This window comes from Melospiza melodia, chromosome 19 (genome assembly GCF_035770615.1).
Source record: "Melospiza melodia melodia isolate bMelMel2 chromosome 19, bMelMel2.pri, whole genome shotgun sequence".
NCBI classification, from domain to species: domain Eukaryota; kingdom Metazoa; phylum Chordata; class Aves; order Passeriformes; family Passerellidae; genus Melospiza; species Melospiza melodia.
The window spans coordinates 9947891-9971050 of NC_086212.1; the positions used below are offsets into that span (position 1 = coordinate 9947891).

Here is a 23160-nt window from a genome sequence, read left to right on the forward strand (position 1 = left end):
ACAGATTTCTTTATTTTCCTTGGTGCATCTTTCACCCCATTGACTTTTTTTCCCTGTTTTGCACAGTGATCCCAGTGTTCCTCCATCCCCCCCAAGACCTGGTGGCAGAGACAGGCCAGGATGTTTCCATTTCCTGCGCTGCCCAGGGAGACCCAAGGCCCACCATCACCTGGGTCAAGGTACGTGGTGATTTCACATCACTCAACCAGCAGTGGGAGCAGAAGAAAAGGCCTGAGAGGGCAGCAGAGCAAGCTTTAGGTTGTGGCAGGACAGCAGAAAGATGGTAAGAAGTAGGAGAATAAAAAAGTAAAACCTGAAGTCACGTCTGCCACCAGCCAGGCTGAGAGGCTGGGTTTGAGTGATGCTGTCAGAGCCAGCAAAAGCTGGGATTTGCAGGTCAAGGCCAGCAAAAATACATCAGTTCCAGGTTGTCCAAAAACTGAAAATATTTCAACTTAATTCTGTGCTATGAAACTTCTGTGGGGGCATGAGGGCCTGGGATTTGTTCCAGCCAGCCTGGCAGTGTGGGGTGTCTGTGTGGGATGTTCTGTGGGGAAAACCTGGGGAAGGAGCTGAGCAGGGACCTCCTCACTGTGGTTCCCATCAGGAACAGGTGTGTGTTTGGACGTCTCTCTGGTTTCTCTGGAAGTGCAATGCTAACATCTGGTGGCCACATTTGCTCATCACATCCATCCCTGGGTTTGCTGAGCAGGCTGAAGGCTGGGCTGGTGGGAAGCTTTCCGTGCTCTGACACAGCTTCTGTCTTTTGATGGTGCAACAGGAGGGCATCCAGATCACAGAGAGCGGCAAGTTCCACATCAGCCAGGATGGGACCCTCTCCATTCAGGACCTGGGGGTGGCTGACCAGGGCAGATACGAGTGCATAGCAAGGAACCCCTTTGGCTTCACCTCGAGTGCCATGCAGCTCACTATCACCGGTACTGTATCTCCCCCTGAGCCTTCTCTGGCTCCCCTGTAAGGACCTGCTGTGCTCTGTTGACAGCTACACTTTGAGCAGATAATTATGTAAGAAATTATTTCTTCAGCTTCTTTGCAGACAGGTCCTTTTGGATTGGAGTCACCTTGTTGAGAAAGCCCACGCATCTCCCAGCTGCCCCTTGCTGTTTGCTCAGCTGAGCTGCAGTTGCTCCCTGCAAAGCCAAAGGTGTTGTCTTAAACCTCCTCCTGCAAGCCCAGCTGTCAGTGTCCATGTAGTTATTGCCTCTGCTGGGAGGGAGAAACTTATTAAAATGTGCCAATGTGCTCACAAATCATCATCTGACCAAAACCTCACACACCGGGGAAGGCAGGAGCAGAACAATATTGTCACTGCAAATGCAGGGGTGTAAATGTCTGCTCAGCCATAGAATCATAGACTCACAGAATCAGTGGGGCTGGAAAAGACCTTCAGGATCATCAAGTGCAGCCTCAGACTGTGCACCACTCTTGGGAATGGGAACTAGGTCTGGTTTTCAATCTCCTGCTCTGTGCGTTAGGGAAGGTGTAATGAACAAGGAGGAGTAGCTCTCCTCTGCTGGTCAAACCAGAGCTCAGGAGTGGAAATTGTACCTTTTAGAGGGTAAGAAAACTGGCAAAGGAAAAAAGAAATCAAGGGCAAACAAAAAGTTTAAAATATAAGTAAAGAGTTGTTCCAGCAATAGCCACAGTGGCTAATGAGTGGCTTATTAGATTAATTTAGTAACATATGCCATACAGGGGCTGTAAGCAAGGAGCTGAAAAAAGTCAGAAATGTCTTTGTTGTTTGAAATAGTTCCTGAGATAATTTCTGGGGTTTGTTCTTGATTGGTGCCTCATTCACCAGCTGGCTGTAGCATACACCAGTTGCCAACTGGGAACTGGTTTGTTCAGCTGTGACAAAGGCCCTGGCTTAAAAATGCATCCTGTAGTAGTTTTAAAGAAGTGATGTCTGTACTTCTGAAGGTATTCCAGCAACAACTTTGGTATTTTTATCTAAAATGATGTAGCAAATGTGTTAACACTAAGTTTGGACTATTATTATCATAAATATCTATTAAATACTAGAAATAATTAATAAGTAAAGCCTTCCACAAACAGAAAATTAATATATGATTATATATTAATATATGTGGGTGCCCAATTTAATATTTAAATTAATTTCATTAATTTGACAAGTACCTTTGTGGGAAGCAAATATATTCTTTTGGATTAACCCATTGTGATTTTTCCATTTTCTTTTTGCAGTTTAACCACTAACCAAAACAGACCTTTTTTTTGGAAAGCTGTACAGAAGAAAACTCTGTATGTGTGCCCATAGATATCTCCTGAAAAAGTCACCTCCTTTTTCAGGCACTTCACATTCTTCATAATAAATAAAATAAACCCATGTTGTTTATATTACAAACAGAAAAGCTGTTTGTTCTGCAGCGCGGTCCCTGGAGCTGGTGCTGCTGCACAGATTTTCACGAGCTGGGAGGGCCCATTAATACGGAAGCAAATTGAGGTTGTTTTGTTGTTTCTCTGTGCTTTGGGCAGCCACGGACGTGGGGCGGAGCGGGGACACTTTTGTGGCCACGTCGCTGCGCGAGGCCATCAGCAGCGTGGACCACGCCATCAACTCCACACGGACCGAGCTCTTCAGCAAGTGAGTGTGGGAAGGGCCTGGAGCTGCGGCCTGAGGCAGAAAAGTGACAAAAACCCACAAGAAATGAAGATTTCTCGAAGCTCATTTTAGCGCTGGCAGCCCGCAAAGCAAAGATACAGGATTTTTTCAAGTGCTGGAGGTTGAAGCTGCACCCTGTAGGATGTGATAGAGCTTCCCAACAGATTTGGGATTCTGGAAAAGTGAGATACATAAGCATCATCTCTTATGTCACTTCTATCTGCGTTTTGTCAGCTGGAGTTGGCTGTGGAGATAGTGAATAAAAAGGAAAATTATCAAAGGAGTCATTTTATGAATGCAACTGACTTTGTGGAGAGTGTGCAGAAATAATAATATAAAAATTCCAACCATTTCCTCAAGAAAAAATAAATTCTCGAGTGAATATGATTCAATCCTTTTCTACCCCTATATGTGTTTTTATTGGAAGGATGGATAGTTTGTATTAAGCCAGAAACCCTCTGGGTTTCAGCTGTTGAAAAGTGAAAAAATAAGTTACTATCACAGAAAAAACCCAGAGAAACTAAGGGAATTAAATATGTGCATTTTCCTGGGGAAAAATATCCTTTCTTTAATCATCTGCAATGTGCAGACAAGCCATGTTGGTCTTATGCACTAATTTGGGGGCCAAGCACTAGACCAGCTTAGAGCCTGACTCTTGCTGCTTGTAGGGAGGGTCTCACTGCCCTGGGCAGAATTGATTAATTTTAATGATCCTGCATCACTTTTAATTCCTGGAAACAGGCGCCCCAAGACTCCCAATGACCTCCTGGCTCTGTTCCGCTACCCGAGGGACCCCTACACCCTCGAGACAGCCAGGGCAGGGGAGATCTTTGAAAGGACCCTGCAGCTGATCCAGGAGCACGTGCAGCAAGGGCTGATTGTGGACATGAATGTCACAGGTAGGAGAGATTTTATTTCCCTTAGTTTTGTGCACAGGATGAAATGAAAACAATGATGTGTAGACATCCAGGAAGTTTAAAATGTGCAGTGGTATATCAAAAATCCAGATAAATGTTGGGTATATCAAGAAATGTGTTGTCTGGGTGGCAATTCTTTCTATGCCTCGTGTTTTTTTTTAACAGCTGAAGGGCTGGTCTTATGTTCACTGAACCAATTTGATACCCAGGAAAATATTTTGATTCCTGTTTTGGTAAAGGTTTCTTAGATGGCTATAAAAGCTCTATTCTTTAAAAAAGTATCAGCCATCTCACTGATAAAGGAGTATCTTTGTGGGTCTGAAGTTCAGACCCTCAACAGATGGTCTGAGGTGTTTCCTGCCCTCCAAATGGCAACGAGAACAGTGCTGTGAACTCTAAGGCATTTGGGTGCTGTTACAGAGGAAGTGGGATTCCCTTTTCTGTCTCTACTACTTTGACCTCTTAGCTACAAACCCAGGTAAGTCCCAGCAACTCAGATTCCTTCTATCAAGGTAAGACAGCAAACAACAAAGCAGTGTAACACCAAAAATACCTAATGAGGTCTAATCATGCAGCAGCTGGACCCCAAAACTTCCTACCTGGCACTTCCTTAATATACAACCAACATTCTTGTACGCTGTGTGCTTCTACCTGTACGTGTGATTCATCATGTAGCAGGCATTGTGTGTTTGGGGCCTGTAAATATTTTTTCCTGCCTGGATGTATTCCAGGGTGCAAGGAATGTCTCTCCAGGCAGCAGGTCTGGTCTGGGCTGGTTGGACTGCCAGCTTCTCCTCCTCATTGCCCTGTCAGCATCCACACAATGCAGCATCATTCAGCGCTTTCACATGGGCCAGCAGTGCCCTGGCAGTCACCCACGGCTTCCTGCTGCTCGTCACGTAGAGCTTGGGTGGGTGACAGAGCTCGTGGTGGCAGCAAAAACCCAGGGAGCCATAAAATAAACCTAGAATAGGGACCAAGACCACCCCCACAGTTTGCTCTGCCAGTCACATTTCTGTTTTCCAGCTCTGTGCAGTTAAACTCTTTTCCCTTTCTTTTTTGCTTTGTGGGTCAGATGTGATCCTGTGCTTCCTTTGCCTCCCATAAATTCCACAGCAACACCACGCTCAGAGACCCAGCCGTGCCATGCCCATCCCGACAGGGGTTTTCACACAGAGCTGTTCCCATGAGACAGTGGGAATCAGGAGGCTGCAGGTGATGCCTGACCTGGTGCTCTGCCCTTCCCTCTGCAGGCTATCGCTACAATGACCTGGTGTCCCCTCACTACCTGACCATGATCGCCAACCTGTCGGGCTGCTCCGCGCACCGCCGCACGCCCAACTGCTCCGACATCTGCTTCCACAAGAAGTACAGGACCCATGACGGCTCTTGTAACAACCTCCAGCACCCCATGTGGGGTGCATCCCTCACAGCCTTCCAGAGGCTCCTCAAACCTGCCTACCAGAACGGATTCAACCTGCCCCGAGGGTTTTCCTTGGCAGAAGATGCCAGGGATCTGCCCCTTCCTCTACCTCGCCTTGTCTCCACCGCCATGATTGGGACTGAGACCATCACCCCTGATGACCAGTTCACGCACATGCTCATGCAGTGGGGCCAGTTCCTGGACCACGACATGGACCAGACGGTGGCAGCCATCAGCATGTCCCGTTTCTCAGACGGAGCCCCTTGCAGCGAGGTGTGCACCAACGACCCTCCCTGCTTCTCCATCACCGTCCCTGCCAACGACCCCCGCGTGCGGAATGGGCGCTGCATGTTCTTTGTGCGCTCCAGCCCCGTGTGTGGCAGCGGCATGACCTCCCTGCTGATGAACTCTGTCTATGCCAGGGAGCAGATCAACCACCTGACATCCTACATCGACGCCTCCAACGTTTACGGCAGCACGGAGCAGGAATCGCGGGAGCTGCGGGATCTGAGCGGCCGGAGAGGGCTGCTGAAGAGAGGGCAAGTTGTGCCCAGCTCGGGGAAGCACCTCCTTCCCTTTGCTGTGGGGCCACCCACAGAGTGCATGAGGGATGAGAATGAGAGCCCTGTGCCCTGCTTCCTGGCAGGAGACCACCGTGCCAACGAGCAGCTGGGGCTCACGGCCATGCACACGCTGTGGTTCAGGGAGCACAACCGCGTTGCCGCCGAGCTGGCCGCCCTCAACCCGCACTGGGACGGGGATCTTCTGTACCACGAGGCGAGGAAGATTGTGGGTGCCCAGATGCAGCACATCACCTATGCCCAGTGGCTGCCCAAGGTCCTCGGGGAGGCTGGGATGAAGATGCTGGGTGAGTACAAAGGCTACAACCCCAACATCAACGCGGGGATTCTCAACGCCTTTGCCACGGCCGCGTTCCGTTTTGGGCACACCTTGATCAACCCCATCCTGTACCGGCTGAATGAGACCTTCCAGCCCATCCCACAAGGCCACATCCCCCTGCACAAGGCCTTCTTCTCCCCTTTCAGGATCATGCAGGAAGGGGGGATCGACCCCCTCCTCCGTGGGCTGTTTGGGGTTCCTGGGAAAATGAGGGTGCCCTCTGAACTCCTCAACATGGAGCTGACAGAGAAACTCTTCTCCATGGCACACTCTGTGTCACTGGACTTGGCTGCTATCAACATCCAGAGAGGGCGAGACCATGGCATCCCACCCTACAACGACTTCAGGGTCTTCTGCAACCTCTCCTCAGCACAGGAATTTGAAGACCTCCGAAATGAGATCAAGAACTTGGAGATCAGAGAAAAGCTCAGGAGGTACTGTAGCCTGGATGTGGAAGGATCAAAACTACTGGAGACCAGTCAGTTGAAAGTTCCTGCTTCTTCCAGTACACCCATGGATTAACCTTCCCAGATATTGCCCCCCACAGATGTTAAGATAGGGTAATAACTGTGGTTTAGCAATGAGGTTAGACAAATGAAGTTTCTCCAAGTGATCAGTCTGGTTTTGGGTGGAATGTTGTCAGGCACTGCTGTGGTGTAGTTTGGGAGCAGATTGAGCCTTGGAGCTATTTTCCAGTCAGATTAAACTGCGTCCTATCTGCCCTGTCTGCCTCTTCCAAGGCAGGTCTTTATCCTATTGTCTTTTAGATAAAACCATTAAAAATATTGTCCAGATGAGTTCCTGACATACAAATTTCTATGTTGGTATCAGATTTATATTATCCCCACTCTTTGAGAGCCTTTTAACTTTTTTTTTAAAAAATATCTGTTATCCTGCAGTTTATATGGAACTACCAAAAATATTGACCTGTTTCCAGCACTTATGGTGGAGGATCTTGTCCCTGGGACCAGAGTGGGACCAACACTGATGTGCCTGTTAACGACTCAGTTCAGAAGGCTGAGGGATGGAGACAGGTATTGCCATCAGAATCATCCCAAATCCTTTGGTATTCTCTTTGGGAGGTTTTTTGCCTTACAGGAAAAAGCAGAATATGTATTTCTTTTCTTATTTATTGTCTTGTGATATGAGGAACAGTGTTCTCTGAGCAGTGTGTTTGCAAGAACTCTTGTCACAGTTACTGTCAAGGTGTCCTTTCCTGATTTAATGATTCTCATTTCACTACAAAACACTGGGAATCATTGAGGATGTTCCCAGTATCTCATGAAAATTGTAGAAAATGTCCACGGGAGCTTCTTTCTCCCTGTTTGCTGCTTGTGTGAACGAGACACCTTTGCCTGGTGATGCACTTAGGGCAGGAGCACAGGGGTTTGTGGTTCAGAAAAAGCCATCTGTGTTTGCAGCCACCTGACACCGGAGCAGACGCTCATTTTGAGGGGTGTGGGTGCTGCCACACAGATGTCAGGGAGCTCATCTTCCTCTCCCAGCCTCACTCACTCACTCACTCACTCACTCACTCACTCACTCACTCACTCACTCACTCACTCACTCCCTCCTCTCCCATCCTGAGTCATGCTGTGATTACACCCCACTGCAGATTTTGGTATGAGAACCCCGGAGTGTTCACGGCGGCGCAGCTGACTCAGATCAGACAGGCGTCCCTGGCTCGTGTCATCTGTGACAACAGTGACCACATCCAGCAGCTGCAGAGGGACGTGTTCCAGGTGCCATCCTACCTGCAGGGCATGGTCAGCTGTGAGGAGATCCCTGCCGTGGACCTCCGCCTGTGGCAGGACTGTTGTGAGGGTAAGGAGGGGATGCTCTGGCACTGCCTGGTGTGGGCACCACTCTGGGTGGCATTTGTCATGTGCCACAGCAGCTTTTATGGAATTGTAGCTGATTTCTGGCTGTACCATGAGACCCCTTTGTCAGCAAATGGGTGCAAAGAAAATGGAAAACAGGAATGGAATGGAATGGAATGGAATGGAATGGAATGGAATGGAATGGAATGGAATGGAATGGAATGGAATGGAATGGAATGGAATGGAATGGAATGGAATGGAATGGAATGGAATGGAATAAAGTATTTCAGCTGTAAGGGACCTGCAGCAATCCTCCTGTCCAATCTCCTGACCAATTCAGGGCTGATCAAAAGTTAAAGCAAATTATTAATTATGTCTTATTATTATATCCAAACTGAGAGATTTAGGACATTGGCCACCTCTCTAGGGAGCCTGTTAACTCTGTTAGATTCATTTAATCTGTCTGAAAGCCCACCTCACTGAGGGCTCTGGTCTCTGACTGAGGAAGAGACTGAAGCAGGACATGATCCCCACTACTTGCCACTTCACAGATTCATTTGGGAGCCTAAATCTCTGCTATTAAACCTCAGATCTTGCCATGGTCCCCTTGGGCTGCATTCTGATTCAGATGTCCATTTGAGACATGGTCATCCCTGAGTGATGCACACCCTTTTGCACACCTTGGTTGCCTCCTTCCCTCTGGCCCAAGAGATGTGTCCAGGGTGGATGGTGCAGGAGGGCAGCTCTGCCTTGTGCTGTGCAGCTCACACCGTCCTGTTTCAAACAGCAGTGCTCACTGCAGACTTTCCCTTCCTTCCCAAGACTGCAGGACGCGAGGGCAATTCAGGGCTCTTTCGCAGCGCTTCCGAAGCAAGAGGTCTCCTGGCTTCAGCTACCCAGAGGAAAACCCTGCAAAGCACCAGCCTGCCTTGCCCAGGTGCAGTATCACCCCTTCTTCCTGCAGTTTATGGAACAGAAGTTTCAATAACTCAGTCCATCCACGCCTCTGAGTCTGGTTCTTTGCAGAGATCTGGGGTCAGGGGTGGATCAGTAGAGAGGTGCTGAGCTCAGCCAGTCCTCCACACTTGAGTGCAGAGCCCAGCTCTGATGTGTAAACACCTGGGCTGAGGGACTCTTTGGCAGCTGGGCCCTTCCCTTTGATGCTCACTTGGACGCTGATGTTGGAGAAGGCAAAATGATTCCCTCCCCTAGGAAGCTGCAGTTTGCATAACCCCTTTCACTTTTTATCCCTGACCCTAGAGACGAGGCACCCTCTCCAAGCTCTTCCTCCAGAGAGAACCTCGAGTCCCTTGTGGCTGAACTGGAGAAAACAGTCACTTCCCTACGGAAACAGGTAACACTTGGTGCCCCAATGTTCGTCTTTCATGGGGTCATGAACCTCAGCAAAGAAAACTTGAGCCAGCATTTTCTTCTTGTATTTGGGGCAGATTAAAGATTACCTGTGCATTGGTGCAGACTCCTTGTATTTGAGACAGGTTAAAGATTATCTATGCAGTGGTGAAGACTCCTTGTATTTGTAGCAGGTTAAAGATTACCTGTGCAGTGGTGCAGACTCCCTGCATTTGGGACAGGTTAAAGATTACCTGTGCAGACTCCCTGCATTTGGGACAGGTTAAAGATTACCTGTGCAGTGGTGAAGAATCCCTGCATTTGGGACAGGTTAAAGATTACCTGTGCAGTTTTGCAGACTCCTCTCAGAGCTGCTGTTTTCTCCCCCCCAGATGAATGCACTAGAGAGCCAGCTGAGGTGGCACCACAGGAGCAGCAGCACACGTGGACAGGGCAGGAAGATTGGGGACAAATGGAGAAGAAGATGACCATGTTGCCTCCTTGTGTAAGGTCAGTGTGTTTGTTCGGGGCTGGGGCCCCACAGGGTCAGTGTGGGGGGCACCTCAGCAGTGTTCCCATGCAGGGAGGATGGAGCAATGAGGGGATGAATGGGACATGAGGTAATAGCCTTAAATGGAGCAGGTTAGACACTTGTTTCTGCTGGCAATGATTAGTGACTCACTGGAATGGGCTGTCTGGGGACGTGGTGGCGTATCCATTCCTGGAGGTCCTTTAGGAACTGGTTTGGCAAAGATGGGGAAAGACATAAGTATAGGATGGACCAGGTGGTTTGGGTGAGGTCTCCTGGGCCTATTCTCCTGGGACTCTGGGTAGGTTTATTCTAACAACATTTAATGTCATAACCCCAAATCCAAGAGCCTCGGAAGGACCTTTGTGGGGAGGGATATCACAAAGCTCAGTGATGGAGTGGATGGACTGGTTCCTCCCCTGGGGAACAAGGACATCTGGGCAGATGGAGCAATCCATCATTTGCTTACAAACTGGCAGAGATTTCCCCCTGCCCATCTGAGTCACTGTGCTCCTCACTCCTGAAGGCACCAGTGCTCTGTTTGCTGAGCCCAAGCCAGGGCAGCAGAGCTGTGAGGTGCCTGTGTAGAGTCCCTGTCAGCCCCTGCCAGCCTGGGGACCCCCCCTGCTTCTCAGCAGTGACACAGGCCTGGCCACAACTCCAGTCCAGGTGCTCATGGGCATGGGGAACACAGCCTGAGCTCCCTTCTCCTGCTTCCCATGGAGATCCCTGCGGCCTTGCAGAGAGGCTGAACAGCTCCCTGGCACCTGCCAATCTGAAGAAGGAGGTGAATGGGTTTTATGTGTTGCAAATTATTCCTTCAGGGACAGGAGCAGAGGAGTTTTGAGAAGTGCAGTTCTGCCAGGCAGTCAGTGCTAGGAGGAGCATTCATTCTCTGGGAGTTAGATTAAAGGATGGGGCAAGCAAAGGCTGGTCTGTGCTGATAAACACAGGAAAAAGCAGAAAAGGAAAGGCTGGAGGCTGGCCAGGCTGTTTATCAGCATGAGTTGGTGTTCTGGTCTTTACAGATTTTCCACTCAAACAGAGACTCTGCTTCAGAGATGTGACAGAGTGCAGGGTGATGTATGAATTGGCTTTTCCTTGCCATCATTTCAGATCCTTGATGAGGCCTGGGTTTACAGGGTCCCTCCCTGAAAAGTATTACTGTGGGTTTAAAGGTTTCCCTGCCCCAGATCTGCCAGGCACCCTACAAACAGCTCACTCTGCCTGCAGCTGCTCCCACAGAGCTTTTCTGCTTTCTTGTGCCATTTCAGGTGCCCTGTGACCTGCACTCCTGCTCTCCACCAGCCAGTCCAAGCCACCCCTACAGGGCTCAGAGAGCCACCATGGTGCTGTGCCTGCTCTCACATCTCCTGTGCCACCCCCTGTCCCAGGACCACTGTACTTTTGCCTGTACTGAACCCTCTGCACTGACTGTCCACGAGCCCCTCAGCCCCTGGACCCTTCCTGCCCTTGTCAGCCTCCCAGGGATGGGCTCTGCCCTCGATGGGGGCAGCCCAGAGTCTGCCAAGGTGCCTCTTTCCTCCACAGCCCCCAGGAAACAGAGACAAATTGCAGCTGCTTTGATGCCACCGTTCTACTCTGCTCCTCTTCCCGTGCACTGCTGTCATGACCCACCAGCCCTTGTGTGAGCTGTCCCTTGGACACCCATCCAAAACAATTCATTAAGAGGCTAAACCTTCCTCAAGTGCACTGTGGTGCCAGCAAACATCAGGAGAAATCACTAAAAAATAAAAGACAAAGACACATGAAGCCCAGAGGAAACCCCAGCCATCTTCTGATGCCAACAAAAAGACCAAGAGGAACCTCAGGGTTGGGGGCCAGATGTGGCCCCCCTGGATCTCCAGCTGTGCTTTGCCAGCTGTGTGTGACAAGTGGCACAGCCCATGGCCCCAGAGTCACCTGCCATTCCTCAATGCCATTTTCCTCAGCATGACCTCCATTCTCCAACTTTCTTCCCATTTAGGGGCTTAATTGGAATTATGCTCCTCTTCCTTTTTTTCCTCCAAGAAGGCTCTTTGCTGGAAGATGTATTTTGAGTGGAAACGTAACAGGACCTGGCACAGAACCTCAGCTAATTAGGTGTAATGTGTGCTCTCATTAGTGGAGGGGAGCTGCTGGTTTCTGTCAATTAGGCTGGGAGGCCACGCTGTGGGTTTTGGGTGGATGCAAAATGCTGTTTGTGTTTGTGGCTCCCTGGTGCTCTGCAGCCAAACCAGGGCTGTGCAGGCAGCTCTGCTGGTTTGGGTGCTCTTTGGAGGTGCTCCTTAGTGGTGCTAGAACTGAAGTCCCTGTGTGCCCACCACAACCACAAATCTGTGGACGGATTGGTTTTTAATATATCTTTGTAAGCTGGTCACGGGGACTGAAGAGGAAATACTTGATCCATCAGATATCTGTGCCTTCCTTATCTTTATCACTTTTACTGCATACTCCCACTTTCTTTCCCACAGCACAAGGACCAGAAACTTCTACGAACATGCTTTTTCTTCTTTTTTTTTTTTTTTTTTAGGTGTTTTATAGTACTAAAAGGGATTCAAAGCAGCAGGAATGCTCCTGGAACTGAATAGGAAAATAATAATAAAAAAAGATACTAGAAAAAGATTGTGATTTATCATCTCTTTCCTGGCATGGGGCTGAGCTGTGCGTGTGTGTCCTGTGCAGACAGAGGTTTGCAGGGATGAGTGTGTGCTCTGCATGTCTGGTAGGCTCAGCTCAGAGGCAGTATTTAGTCCTCAGGGATGTTTGTCATTTGAAAGTACTCTTTCATTTAGGTGCAAATCAAGATCCAAAGCCTTGCTGTTAGAAATCAGCTGCACTCGTCTATCGCTGGTACCACTGGAGGATCTAATCTGGCAAAGGTCAATAAAGGTAAATCAGTTCACAGTCTCCTTTTGCACACCAGAAGTTCAGTGAGACCTCATTTAAAACAGTGAGGCACAAGCTCTCTGTGCTGCATCTGATCAGATTTTTTTTCAGGGCACAACCAGGCAGCCCCTTTTGCTCCTGATGGAGTGTGATGTGAGGAGCACACAAGGGCTGCAGAGGGACAGCAGAGGGGGTGTCCCTTTCCTTTGGTCTGCAAACCCTTCTGTGCTCCATCCTCAGTTCCCCTCCTCATGGTGAAGTGAGAAAAATGCACATTAGAGACATTACACATGGGGAGAATGCACGGAGACATTACTCAGTGGGAAAATGCACGGAGATTTTGCACACCCAGTGTGGCACTGGGGGCAAGGCTTTGAGCTGAGACCTTGGGGGACTCACCCATCTATTCAGGTGCTGCTTGGGTAAGGAGGGAGCAGAATATTTTATTAAAGACTCCCATTCTTCCCAGTTCTCATCAGTTCAGGAATGCACAGGCCACGCTGAGGAGCGCTCTGTACTCCTGCCCTCTGCCCTGGGCATCTCTGCCTGGAGAGGGTGAGGAAATTGCTGAGTCCAAAACCCAGACAAGGAAATCCTTTTGCAATTTTTTTGGCCATCATGGGACACCCAGGATGCAGGACACAGCATGTCCAGAGCTGTTGACCCAAGGGTGGGTCCAGCTTGTTCCTCATACCCCACATGGTTGCAGTTGGCAGCCCAGACTCCTACAATTAATTTTTCATATATCTTTTTAAGTAGCCTCTTTCAAATCCCAACTACATGCCCAAAATGAGCTACACAGACTAACTGCAAGCAGAGGAGAATCAAAATAATAGGCTCAAGGCCAGGAGTGGGGTTGCCAGGTGAACAACTCCCACTAATTAGATGGAACAGTTAAATGACAAAGTTTAGGTGGGGGCTGGGGAATTGGAGTTGGGATTTCTCACCAGAGCAATCTTTAGGTGACCTAAAGTCACATGAAAGATGTGAGGGGGTAATGGGTCTTTTGGGTGATGGCTGTGGGTGGTGGGATTTGGGAGGGGGTTTGGAGCATGTCAGTGCCCAAGTGTGACCAGGGCTGTGCTGACACTGAGAGCTGGGGGTTGCATTGCAGGGCTTGGCTGTGGATGCATTGCAAGCACCTGAGGCTGGTTCAGACCCTGCATCAGGAAAAGATCTCCTGATTCTGAGAGGGACCCACTTCTGGTGGAAGCTGAGTGAGCACCAGATCCTGGTGGATCTGAGATGCTAATTCCCTAGGAATCCTCTGCAACAGGGAATTAATGTGAGGAGGCAAATGCTTTAGTGGGGTCACTCTGGGAGGTCATTGTAGACTGAAGGAACAAAGGATCTTGTGTTATAAGCCCCCTAATATCCAACCAGGAAATATCCAAACACTTGAGATCTCTTCTAAGGTTATTTCCTTAATTCTGTTTTAACTCTCCCACATTTGTGGATGCAATTATTGTCCTATGGAAAAAAAAATATCCTCCCACACAAGTGAGATGAAGACTATTAGCTGGAGTCAGCCACTAGTGACAAGAGCTGCACGAAGAGCAGAGAGCTGTGTTTATGGTGCCTTGGTAAGAAGCAAAGAGCACACTTTAAAATAATGATTAAATAAGACAACACCCGTTCTCCTCCTTCTTCGAGAGCAGCAAGCCCGGCTCCAGCTGTGCCTGTCTCCCAGATGTGCCCGTGGGTCTGAGCGTGGGACTCCTGCCTGCAGACTCGTCCCGCCGGCAGACTCGTCGCACCAGACGAACCAGTTTCACTTTCAGAAATAGGAAGTTGGCCGGGAAGGGCCGGCGAGCGCCCAGACGCGTGCGGGTAACGCGGGCCGGCAGGATGAGCTCCGCGGCCGGCGGCAGGAGCTCCGCATCCCCCTTTCCCCCGGCCTCCCGGTGGGCATAGCCCACGCATCCAGAGCATCGCCGGGCATGGAGCAGTTCGTCAGGAAGCGCCTGACCTTCCTGACATCCTTCTGGAACAAGCTCCGTCCCCGCTCCGTGACGGAGAGCTGCTCGCTGGGGTATCTTGGCTCTAATTCCGTTTCGCTCAACTCGGAGGCGACTTCCATTTCCTTCATCCCCAAGTCGTCTCTCTGTATCGCTTTGTACGCTTTCACAGCCCGCAGCGCCGAGGAGCTGAGCATAAGCGCAGGGGACAAACTGCGTGTCCTCAGAGAGGAGGGCGAGTATGTCTTAGCCCGGCGGCTGCTGGGGGAGCCGGCCATGGGCTACGTCCCCGCTGCCTACGTGGCCAACCTCAGCCAGGGCACCTCTGCTCACCGCCCGTAAGTATCCCCGGCTCTGCATGCACCGGGGGATGGATGGAGGCTGGGCTCGGGCAGGGAGAGGCAGCGCTCACCCTCCACAGCGGCGACGAGCACCATTTCCCCGTCCCCTGCTTTGGTCATCAGCGGCGCTGGGACTGAGCGGGGATTTGTCTTTCCCTGAGCATCCCTGAATCCCCTGCAGCCCCTGCAGCCCCTGCAGCTCCTGCAGGTCGTGGCAGGAGGGTGGAGGTGTTCGGCAGAGGCAGCGAGATTTGGGGGATGCGCCAGAGATGCCGGTGTCCCTTCCTGGCTGCATCACCCTGGCACGGGCTGGGCTGGCTCTGGGCAGGGTTGCAAAGGCTCCTGCTTGTTTCTACTGCTTTCCGTCTTGTTAAAGGGGACCCAGCAGGAAGAGAGGGAGCTGGGGAGCTTGTACCTGACCCCTGCCAGCTCCAAATGGCTTGAGAGAACGAGAAGAAGCATTTTTGGGTTGGCACCTGCCAGGAAGCCCAGAGCTCTTCAGGGCCAGCTGTTGCTGCCATCCTGCTTATCCAGGGCTGGGGGTTTCCTCCCGGGGGGTGCCTCTCCCAGCTGGCCGGGAGCTCGGGGCATGTCTCAGCCCTCTGGCAGCCGGGAAAAGCCCAGCTCCTCGTTGCATAAGGCAACCTGGTCCCGACACGTCGGGCGAAGCGCCCCGAGCCACAGCTGTTCCCTCCGTGCCCTGAGTCACCGAGCGCGGGCAGCGCGGGGCTGCGGCACCCCGGGGACCCCCCCGCGCCAGCCTTGTGCTGGGTGGGGTGAAGGAGAGCAGCGGGAGAAGCCCGGGAAGGGTCCCCGATGTGCGGGTGGGGTAGGAGAGACCCTCCCTGCGTGTGCTTTGAGGAAGGCAAACCCATCCGGCTGGGCTGTGCTGGGACCACACCGGTGCGGACCGCGGGGTCGGCTCCCTCCCTGCCCTATTCCCATGGCATGGAAGAGTAGGACAGGCTACGGGGGAGCATGTGGCACACACACAGATGTATGTACCTGTGTGTGTGTGCCTGTGTGTGTACACGTGTGTGTACCTGTGTGTGTGTACGTGTGTACGTGTGTGTGGACTTGTGCGTACCTGTGTGTATGTACATATGTGTGTACCTGTGTGTGTTCATGTGTGTGTTCATGTGTGTGTACCTGGGTGTGTACATATGTGTGTGTGTGTACATGTGACTGTACCTGTGTGTACGTGTGCCTGTGTACATGTGTGTATGTGTGCACCTGTGTGTGTACATGTGTGCTTGTGTGTGTATACCTGTGTGTCTATATGCACCTGTGTGTGTGTATGTGTACATGCGTATATGTGTGTACCTGTGTGTGTATACCAGTGTGTGTACATGTGTATGTAACATATGTGTCTATATATGCGTGTGTACCTGTGTATGTACCTGTGTGTGTACATGTGTGTGTACCTGTGTGTACCTGTGTGTGTGTACCTGTGTGTGCGCATATGTGTGTACCTGTGTGTACATGTGTGTACCTGTGTGTACCTGTGTGTGTGTCCCCGTGTGAGCAGCAGCCGTGCGCGGCCGCTGCCCAGCCCCGTGCTGCGGACCGGGACGTTGCCGATGCTGGGGCGGGGCAGGGCCGGACCGTGCGCGGCTTCCCCGCCCGAGCGAGCCGTGAGCGCTCAGGCAGACTGCGCGGAGCCGCCTCGCAGCTGCCCGGTAATTTGTTCACCCCATCACGTATAATTTCCTGCGCGGCTTCTCAGACGCTGGCGATCCCAGCTAATGAAACTTTTGGCTTCTCACGTCCTGGCTGCCTTAGGCTGGATGGAGCTGCGTCTTAATGTGCATCCCGCTGTGTCGGGATCCAGCCAGCCGACCTGCCTTTCCTTACAGGAATTCAGTGAGGAATCTCAGTGAGGTGACAGAGAAAAGGGGTTTGGCTGGGTCCTCCCCTGGCTTGGTGCTGTGAAGTCCCCAGCCAGCACTGCCAAGGCTGGAGCAGCAAATGGCAATTGCCAGAGGTGTTTCCATTGATGCCCAGGCTCAGAGCTGGTTCTGCCCGTGAGCTGCAGGTCAAGAAGTGCAAAGGGATCCCGTGCCTCCAGATGTCCCTGTGTCATGGCAGGACACAGGGACAACCTCTCCAGAGCATTTTCCACACAGCGCCAGGTCATTCAGTGCTTTATTTACCACAGGTTGTCAGCCCAAGAGTATAAACCTCACCTCAGGGCTTGGGATGGAGCTGAGGCCCGGACAGCAGTGTCCAGAGACTGGTGGAGGACATGCCCCATCCCTGGCAGTGTTCAGTACCAGGCTGGAAGGGGCTTTGAGAAGCCTGGGCTAGTGGAAGGTGTCCCTGCCCATGGCAGGAGGGGTTTTAGGGTCCCTCCCAACCCAAACCATTCTGAGATTCTCTGATTCTGTGAAATGGTCTGCAGGCAGTGAGCTACAATAAACTGCAGCAAGTGCCTGTAAAGCCCACCCAATGGAAACAGCTTTGGTCTACAGGTTTTGTGACACAGTCTAGCCACTGTGCCACTTGCTTGGTGGCTGCAGGAATGAGCAAACAGTGGGATCCCAGCAGCTGCTCCCCCTCCCCAGCTCAGAGGGTGCAAAATCCCCTGAAATGGATGCAGACCCATCAGTGCAGCATTCCCCTGCCCTGCTGTGACCCCTCTGCTCTGCTCCCCAGCTGGTACTTCAGCAAGATCAGCCGAAATGAAGCGGAGCAGCTCCTCCTCTCGCCTCCCAACCAGCACGGCTCCTTCCTCGTCCGGGACAGCGAGAGCAGCAAGGGCGAATACTCTCTCTCAGGTGACCTTGTGGCAATTATCCAGATATAATTAGCACAAGGAAAGGAAGCAGACTGCTCCTTAGGAACAGCTCCTGGCTTGCTTAGCATGGGGTGAAAACAAGAATAAGTTTAAAGCGTTTTTCAGCACCTTGTTGAAGGGAATGGTCTGCTTTCTGAGGGTGAGGGGAAAGTTTACAGGGCAGGGACGGATTGTTGAATCACTGTGGCAAAGGAAAGTGCGTGGCTCCTGTCTGGGGTATGAAAGCCGTAAACATTTCACTGCAGCTTAATGATGGTTCCGTGGCACTAACTCCCAGGATTTCATTCCAGCAGCTTTTGTCATCTGAGGGTTGTTTAAAAATATGCTGCCACTCCAGATTACCAGGGCCTGGGCTGCTCCCACATACTGAAATCTGAATTCAGGGGGTTTTGGACCAGGCAGTACTATTACAATTTGTTTTAATCCCCATAAAAGTAATCCTAGGAAAATTCATGGCAAACTCTACATCCCACCATCAGTCCCTGAGCTGTGGGAGTCACAGCCACTCCTGGTTTATCCTCTTGGAGCAGCTCTGATGTTGTCTGAGCAGTCCATGGTGGAGTTATTCCTAGCAATAAAGCTAATTAATTACACCTGATAATAACGCATCACCTCTGTGGTCCAAAGAAGCCTGGCTCACAATGAGGGCCCGGAGGTGGGAGCAGAAGGGACGTGGGGAGTGAGATGAAGCAGTCCAAAGGAGAGTTGTGTTGCTTTAGCTTCATTAGAAGACTTGGAATCTTTAAAGGAGGGAAGGTGGAGCCAGCAGGGAGGTGGGGAGGGACTGATCTCTGCACAAATTGAGTTTTCCCCAACCTGGGCTTCCCCGCAGTGCGCAACCACGCCAAGGTCAGCCACTTCCGAATCTGCAAGAGCCCCCGGGGCAGCCTCTACATCCAGAAGGGACACCCCTTCCCCAACATGGAGGAGCTGCTCGCCTTCTACACGGAGCACTGGAAGGTCATCCAGAGCCCCCTGCTGCAGCCCTGCAGCCCCGCGGTGCGTACGGGCACAGCTCTCCCCGGGGTGGGAAAAGGGAAAGGGAAACTAGAAATAATTAGTCTGTCCCTTTGGCTTTTGAGTTTATTAAACTAAATTTAAAGCCCACCATTAGTATAGCTGCCAGCATTGCCTTTGATCAGCCACGTTAAGGCATTTATATGTATTTTTGAGCAGAATTTTCTGAAATGTGTTGTCCGTCTCAAAGACTGGAAACCAAGTTGTTACAATTCCATTCAATACAGATTCTGGAAATACCTGCCCTTCCAATTTTTTCCTGAGAATATAAGACAAAACACATGGCTTTTATAAAGTTTTCATATCAATTAGTGCAGTTCTCATAAGTCTAATTACAGTATTAATCTCAAATTGCCAGCTCATTTCCTGATTAGAGTTCCATCTACTGATTATGACTTGGAAACAGCAATTAACCATGTGAATAATCCAAGAGTGAAATTGAAAGGTGTGGGACAAAAGTAATGTTCAATGAACTAAAATCTAAATCAGCCATAATATGCAGTAATATTAATTCACGCATTTTTATTTATTGGTGGGGATGGAGAAAAGCCACTTTTGAGGTCTGATGAGGAGTGAATCATGACTTGAACTCTTGGTATTCCATGTAGTCTCCTGCTTGCACAGCTGGGGTCCCAGCAGGGCTCATGCAGAGGATGCCCCGTGTGTTCTGTGCCGGCAGTGAGCACAGAGGGAAGGGCAGTGCTCAGGCTCAGCCCTGGCTGGTGGAGCACCATGTCCTGCTCCTCTGTGGGCACCAAGGGCTGCTGCAGGCCCCAGCAGCAGGTCCTGGCTGTCTGGCTGGTCCGAGTGTGCCATTCCATGTCCACCTGACAGACTCCCCCCGAGAGGGACGGCTGGGAGCGCCCGCGCTGGGAGTTCACCCTGCGGAGGAAGCTGGGAGAGGGCTACTTTGGAGAGGTGTGGGAAGGGCTGTGGAGGAACACCGTGCCAGTGGCCATCAAGATCATTAAAGGTGCGTGGAGAATCAGATGTTGACAGCAGCCAACTGAGTCTCTCGTTCACTGCCATTATCATTGACCCTTGTCGCTATAGGACACAAAAGTACACAAGCGCACACTGCTGTTGTTAAGGTGAAGAAAAAGGGAAGTTTATTTTCTGACTCTAACATTTATAGTTTTCTAAAAGTGACAGTGGATTGGAGGGTGACTGCCACCTCTCCAATGACACTGGACAAACTAACAGTCTATCAACTTTCTCCTCTTCTATAAAGAAATGCAAAATAATGAGTTATTTACAGAAAGTGTGTGAGAAAGTTCACTACAAGAATGTCAACATCAGAAGGCTTAGAAAATCTTAAAAATCAGGGTGACAGACCCTCCTTTATTTCCTCATCCTCTTGGCCACGGTGACTGTTTTATCATGCAAATGGCAGGAGGACCTGGTGAGGAGCCATTGGAATATTTCTGTGCACAAACCTAACTCTGGGCTGTATCCCTATAAATGGCTCCAGCCACTGAGTGTATGACAAGTGACATCAAATCAAGTGGGTTTGTGATACATCAAGTCCTGATGGGACTATGAACCTGAAAATGGGACCCAAAGCCACATGGAAAACATCTCTTTGGCTCTGAAACACAGGTTGTGCAGAGCTTTGAGAGCAGGGATGGGCTGTGAGGAGGTAAAAAAGGTCCTTATCCCAACTGGAGTCACTGAAGTCCCAATGTCTACATGAGAAAGTGGCTCACAAGGGCTGTGTTGGCTTTGTCCCACAGCTGACATGAAAGCAGAAGACTTCACCAAGGAGATTCAGAACCTGAAGCGCCTGAGGCATGAGAAGCTGATCCAGCTGCACGCCGTGTGCTCCCTGGAGGAGCCCGTGTACATCATCACCGAGCTCATGCGCAAGGGCAACCTCCACAGCTACCTCAACAGTGAGTGCTGGGTCCCTGCTTCCTGTGCCTCAGAGGGGCCCTATGAACCTGAATGGGGACCCTAACAGAGTGCCAGCCTGGTTTCTGCCCTGTTTGATCAGTGGTAACACAGCGCAGTCCATGGGTAGATGGATGGGTGGAGATGGTCTTGGGACACGAAGTCTGCCATGATCCTCTGGGTGTCCATGTGGGCTGGCTCTGTATCAACCCCTGGGAGCCCAATCCCGTTGGTAGGGAGCTTCATCCCTCCTCCAGCTCCCCATGGTCTGCCACTCCCACCAGAGCACAGAATCTCACTGCTGTGTTTGGACAACCCCACCCTCTTTAGGAATGAAACAGCCAAACCTCCCCGTGGGTTTGTGCATGTGCAGAGCTCATAACATGCCAAGGACCACTCATCACCCAGTTTAATTTTCTTGGCCTTTTTTTCCCTGACCCAGCACAACCAAACAAACCTCTCCCACCAAAACCTGTTTTTCTACAGGGTGCTCCCCTTCCCATCTACACTGACCTTGTTTCTGGTTGCGGTTCCAGCAGCAGAGCTGGAGCTCACAGGTACAACAGGCTGAGAGGCCTGCAGGGAGATTTGCATGGCAGATGGTCACCTTTGGCTTTGAACAAGCCATGGATATCTGTGACCTTGGTGCTCCTCAGAGCCCACCCCGTCCCATGCCTGAGGAGCACATGGCCGTACTGAACTTCCCACACAGTACAAGGACAGTTAGACAGGAGCACAAATTTGAGGTTTTATATCATCCTCATGTCCCACAGTGCCAGCACAGGGTCTCCTTCCAAACCAAAACACCAAAAAAGGTGTTGGTAGATTGCCCCCAATGCTTGGATTGTCTGGATTAACAGGTCCTGAAGGGAAGTCCCTGGGCACCTCCCACCTGCTCAACATCTCCTGCCAAGTGGCGGATGGGATGAGGTACCTGGAGGAGAAGCACATTGTCCACCGGGATCTGGCAGCCAGAAACATCCTGGTTGGAGAGGAGCTCACCTGCAAAATTGCTGATTTCGGACTTGCCCGGCTCCTCAAGGTCAGCTCAGGGGATGCTCTGGTCCCTCTCTGCCACCACTCGAGCTCATAGAGCTGTCCCATGATGGAGGCAATCCCTGCCATCCCTTAAAGCTGTGTCTATGGTGTTCACCCCATCCCTCATATCCTGTCTGCCATTGCTTTTCAGGATGACATTTACTCCACCAGCAGCAGCACTAAAATCCCAGTGAAGTGGACGGCCCCAGAGGCAGCCAACTACCGCACCTACTCCCTCAAGTCCGACGTCTGGTCCTATGGGATTCTGCTCTACGAGGTCTTCACGTATGGACAGATCCCCTATGAAGGTAGGGCTGCTGCCCCACTCCATGAAATTGCTATATTGTCCCTTCCCTAAGGGATATGGCAACAGCTCCTGGAGCATGAGCAGGTTATTGTCCATTTAGGGATGGCTTAGAGGGATATTCAGTGGTTGCAGAGTGTGTGCAGGAGCTGGGGGCAGAAAGTTGGTCTGGATATCCCAGATCCTCTTTTCTACCACCCCTCTGGCACAGAGACATCACAGCACCACCAGTGACATCTTGGCCACTGCAGGTGTACCTTCAGGGCATCCTTTGGGGACATCAGACTCAGGGGCTTCTCCTCCTTCCTTGCAGGAATGACAAACCAAGAAACTGTACGGCAAATCACCAGGGGCTACCGCCTGCCCCGGCCCAGCCCCTGCCCTCCTGAGATCTACAGCATCATGCTGGAGTGCTGGAATGGCAACACAGAGGAGCGTCCCACCTTCCTGGCCCTGAGGGAGAAGCTGGGCTTCATCTACAGGCGGCTGCTCAGCTCCCTCTCCTGAGGGACCCCTTCCCACCATCCTTCCTGCACAAGCCCCTCCAGGCCAGCTCTTGCCAAGAAGTTCCTTCCTTCTGGTTTGCCCTCTGACAGGGCTACAAGGAAAGCACATTCCCCCAGAAAACAGCCTGTGGTCCCTCACAGCCAGGGTGCAGGGAGGTGGCCAAGGCAGAAAGCAACAAGTTGTGCAGAACTCGTTGCCAGCGCTTGGCTGTGTAACAGTTTGGAGAAGCCCCACGGAGGCATCACTCAAAGTTTACATCTTCATTCACTCAGCAGGGTGGGAGGCCCCTGCTGCTCCCCACACAGACGTGAAGGTTTGCAGTTCATGTATCTTGTAGTGTGTGTTTGGTGTATTTATCAATAAATGTGTGTGCATCCACAGGGCGTTGCTGGATGCTCCTCCCTCAGCACATTGCTCCACTCCCTCTCAGGAATCATGGAATGGCTTGGGTGGGCACAGCCCGAAAGCTCCTCTTGTTCCAAGCCCCCTGGCAAGGACAGGACACCTTCCAGTAGAGCAGATTGCTCCATGCCCTGTCCAACCTGGGTGTGAACGCTTCCAGGGATGGGTTCAAAGAGCCCACCAAGGATGGGTTCAAGGAAGCACTGATTTGCAAACAGCCCCACTCTTGCAACCACAGATAAAACCGTTCTTGTGTCTCTTTGGACTCTATTCACCCAAGTACCCCTGTGTGCCTCGGCCACCCTTTTCCCCACATGGCCCTGAGGACTCTGCAGAGTCAGCTCCTGACTGGGCTGCTCTGCTCTGGATCCTTGTCTCACTCACCATCCTGTGGTAATTCCAAGAAAAATGAATCTCTATGTTCTAATATTGACTGC

General features: G+C 51.1%; 2 protein-coding genes across 2 annotated transcripts in view; both read left to right on the top strand.

Moving 5' to 3' along the window:
- LOC134427019 (peroxidasin homolog) overlaps window positions 1–12203 on the top strand; it is a 42581-nt gene extending 30378 nt beyond the window's left edge. The window contains exons 13-23 of the mRNA XM_063172473.1: window positions 67–179; window positions 782–938; window positions 2515–2623; window positions 3383–3540; window positions 4812–6315; window positions 6781–6915; window positions 7497–7705; window positions 8524–8638; window positions 8962–9055; window positions 9444–9561; window positions 10855–12203. Coding sequence (XP_063028543.1) covers window positions 67–179; window positions 782–938; window positions 2515–2623; window positions 3383–3540; window positions 4812–6315; window positions 6781–6915; window positions 7497–7705; window positions 8524–8638; window positions 8962–9055; window positions 9444–9539 — 2690 coding nt within the window. The 3' untranslated portion in view covers window positions 9540–9561; window positions 10855–12203. The remainder of the gene's footprint in view (window positions 1–66; window positions 180–781; window positions 939–2514; window positions 2624–3382; window positions 3541–4811; window positions 6316–6780; window positions 6916–7496; window positions 7706–8523; window positions 8639–8961; window positions 9056–9443; window positions 9562–10854) is intronic.
- Window positions 12204–14300: 2097 nt separating this feature from the next.
- Window positions 14301–22701, top strand: LOC134427018 (tyrosine-protein kinase Srms-like). The gene is made up of 8 exons (XM_063172472.1): window positions 14301–14765; window positions 17424–17545; window positions 18398–18564; window positions 19417–19555; window positions 20316–20474; window positions 21333–21514; window positions 21662–21818; window positions 22128–22701. The coding sequence occupies exons 1-8, from the start codon at window positions 14410–14412 to the stop codon at window positions 22319–22321; spliced, it is 1476 nt and encodes a 491-aa protein (XP_063028542.1). The 5' UTR covers window positions 14301–14409; the 3' UTR covers window positions 22322–22701.
- The last annotated feature ends 459 nt before the right edge of the window (window positions 22702–23160 follow it).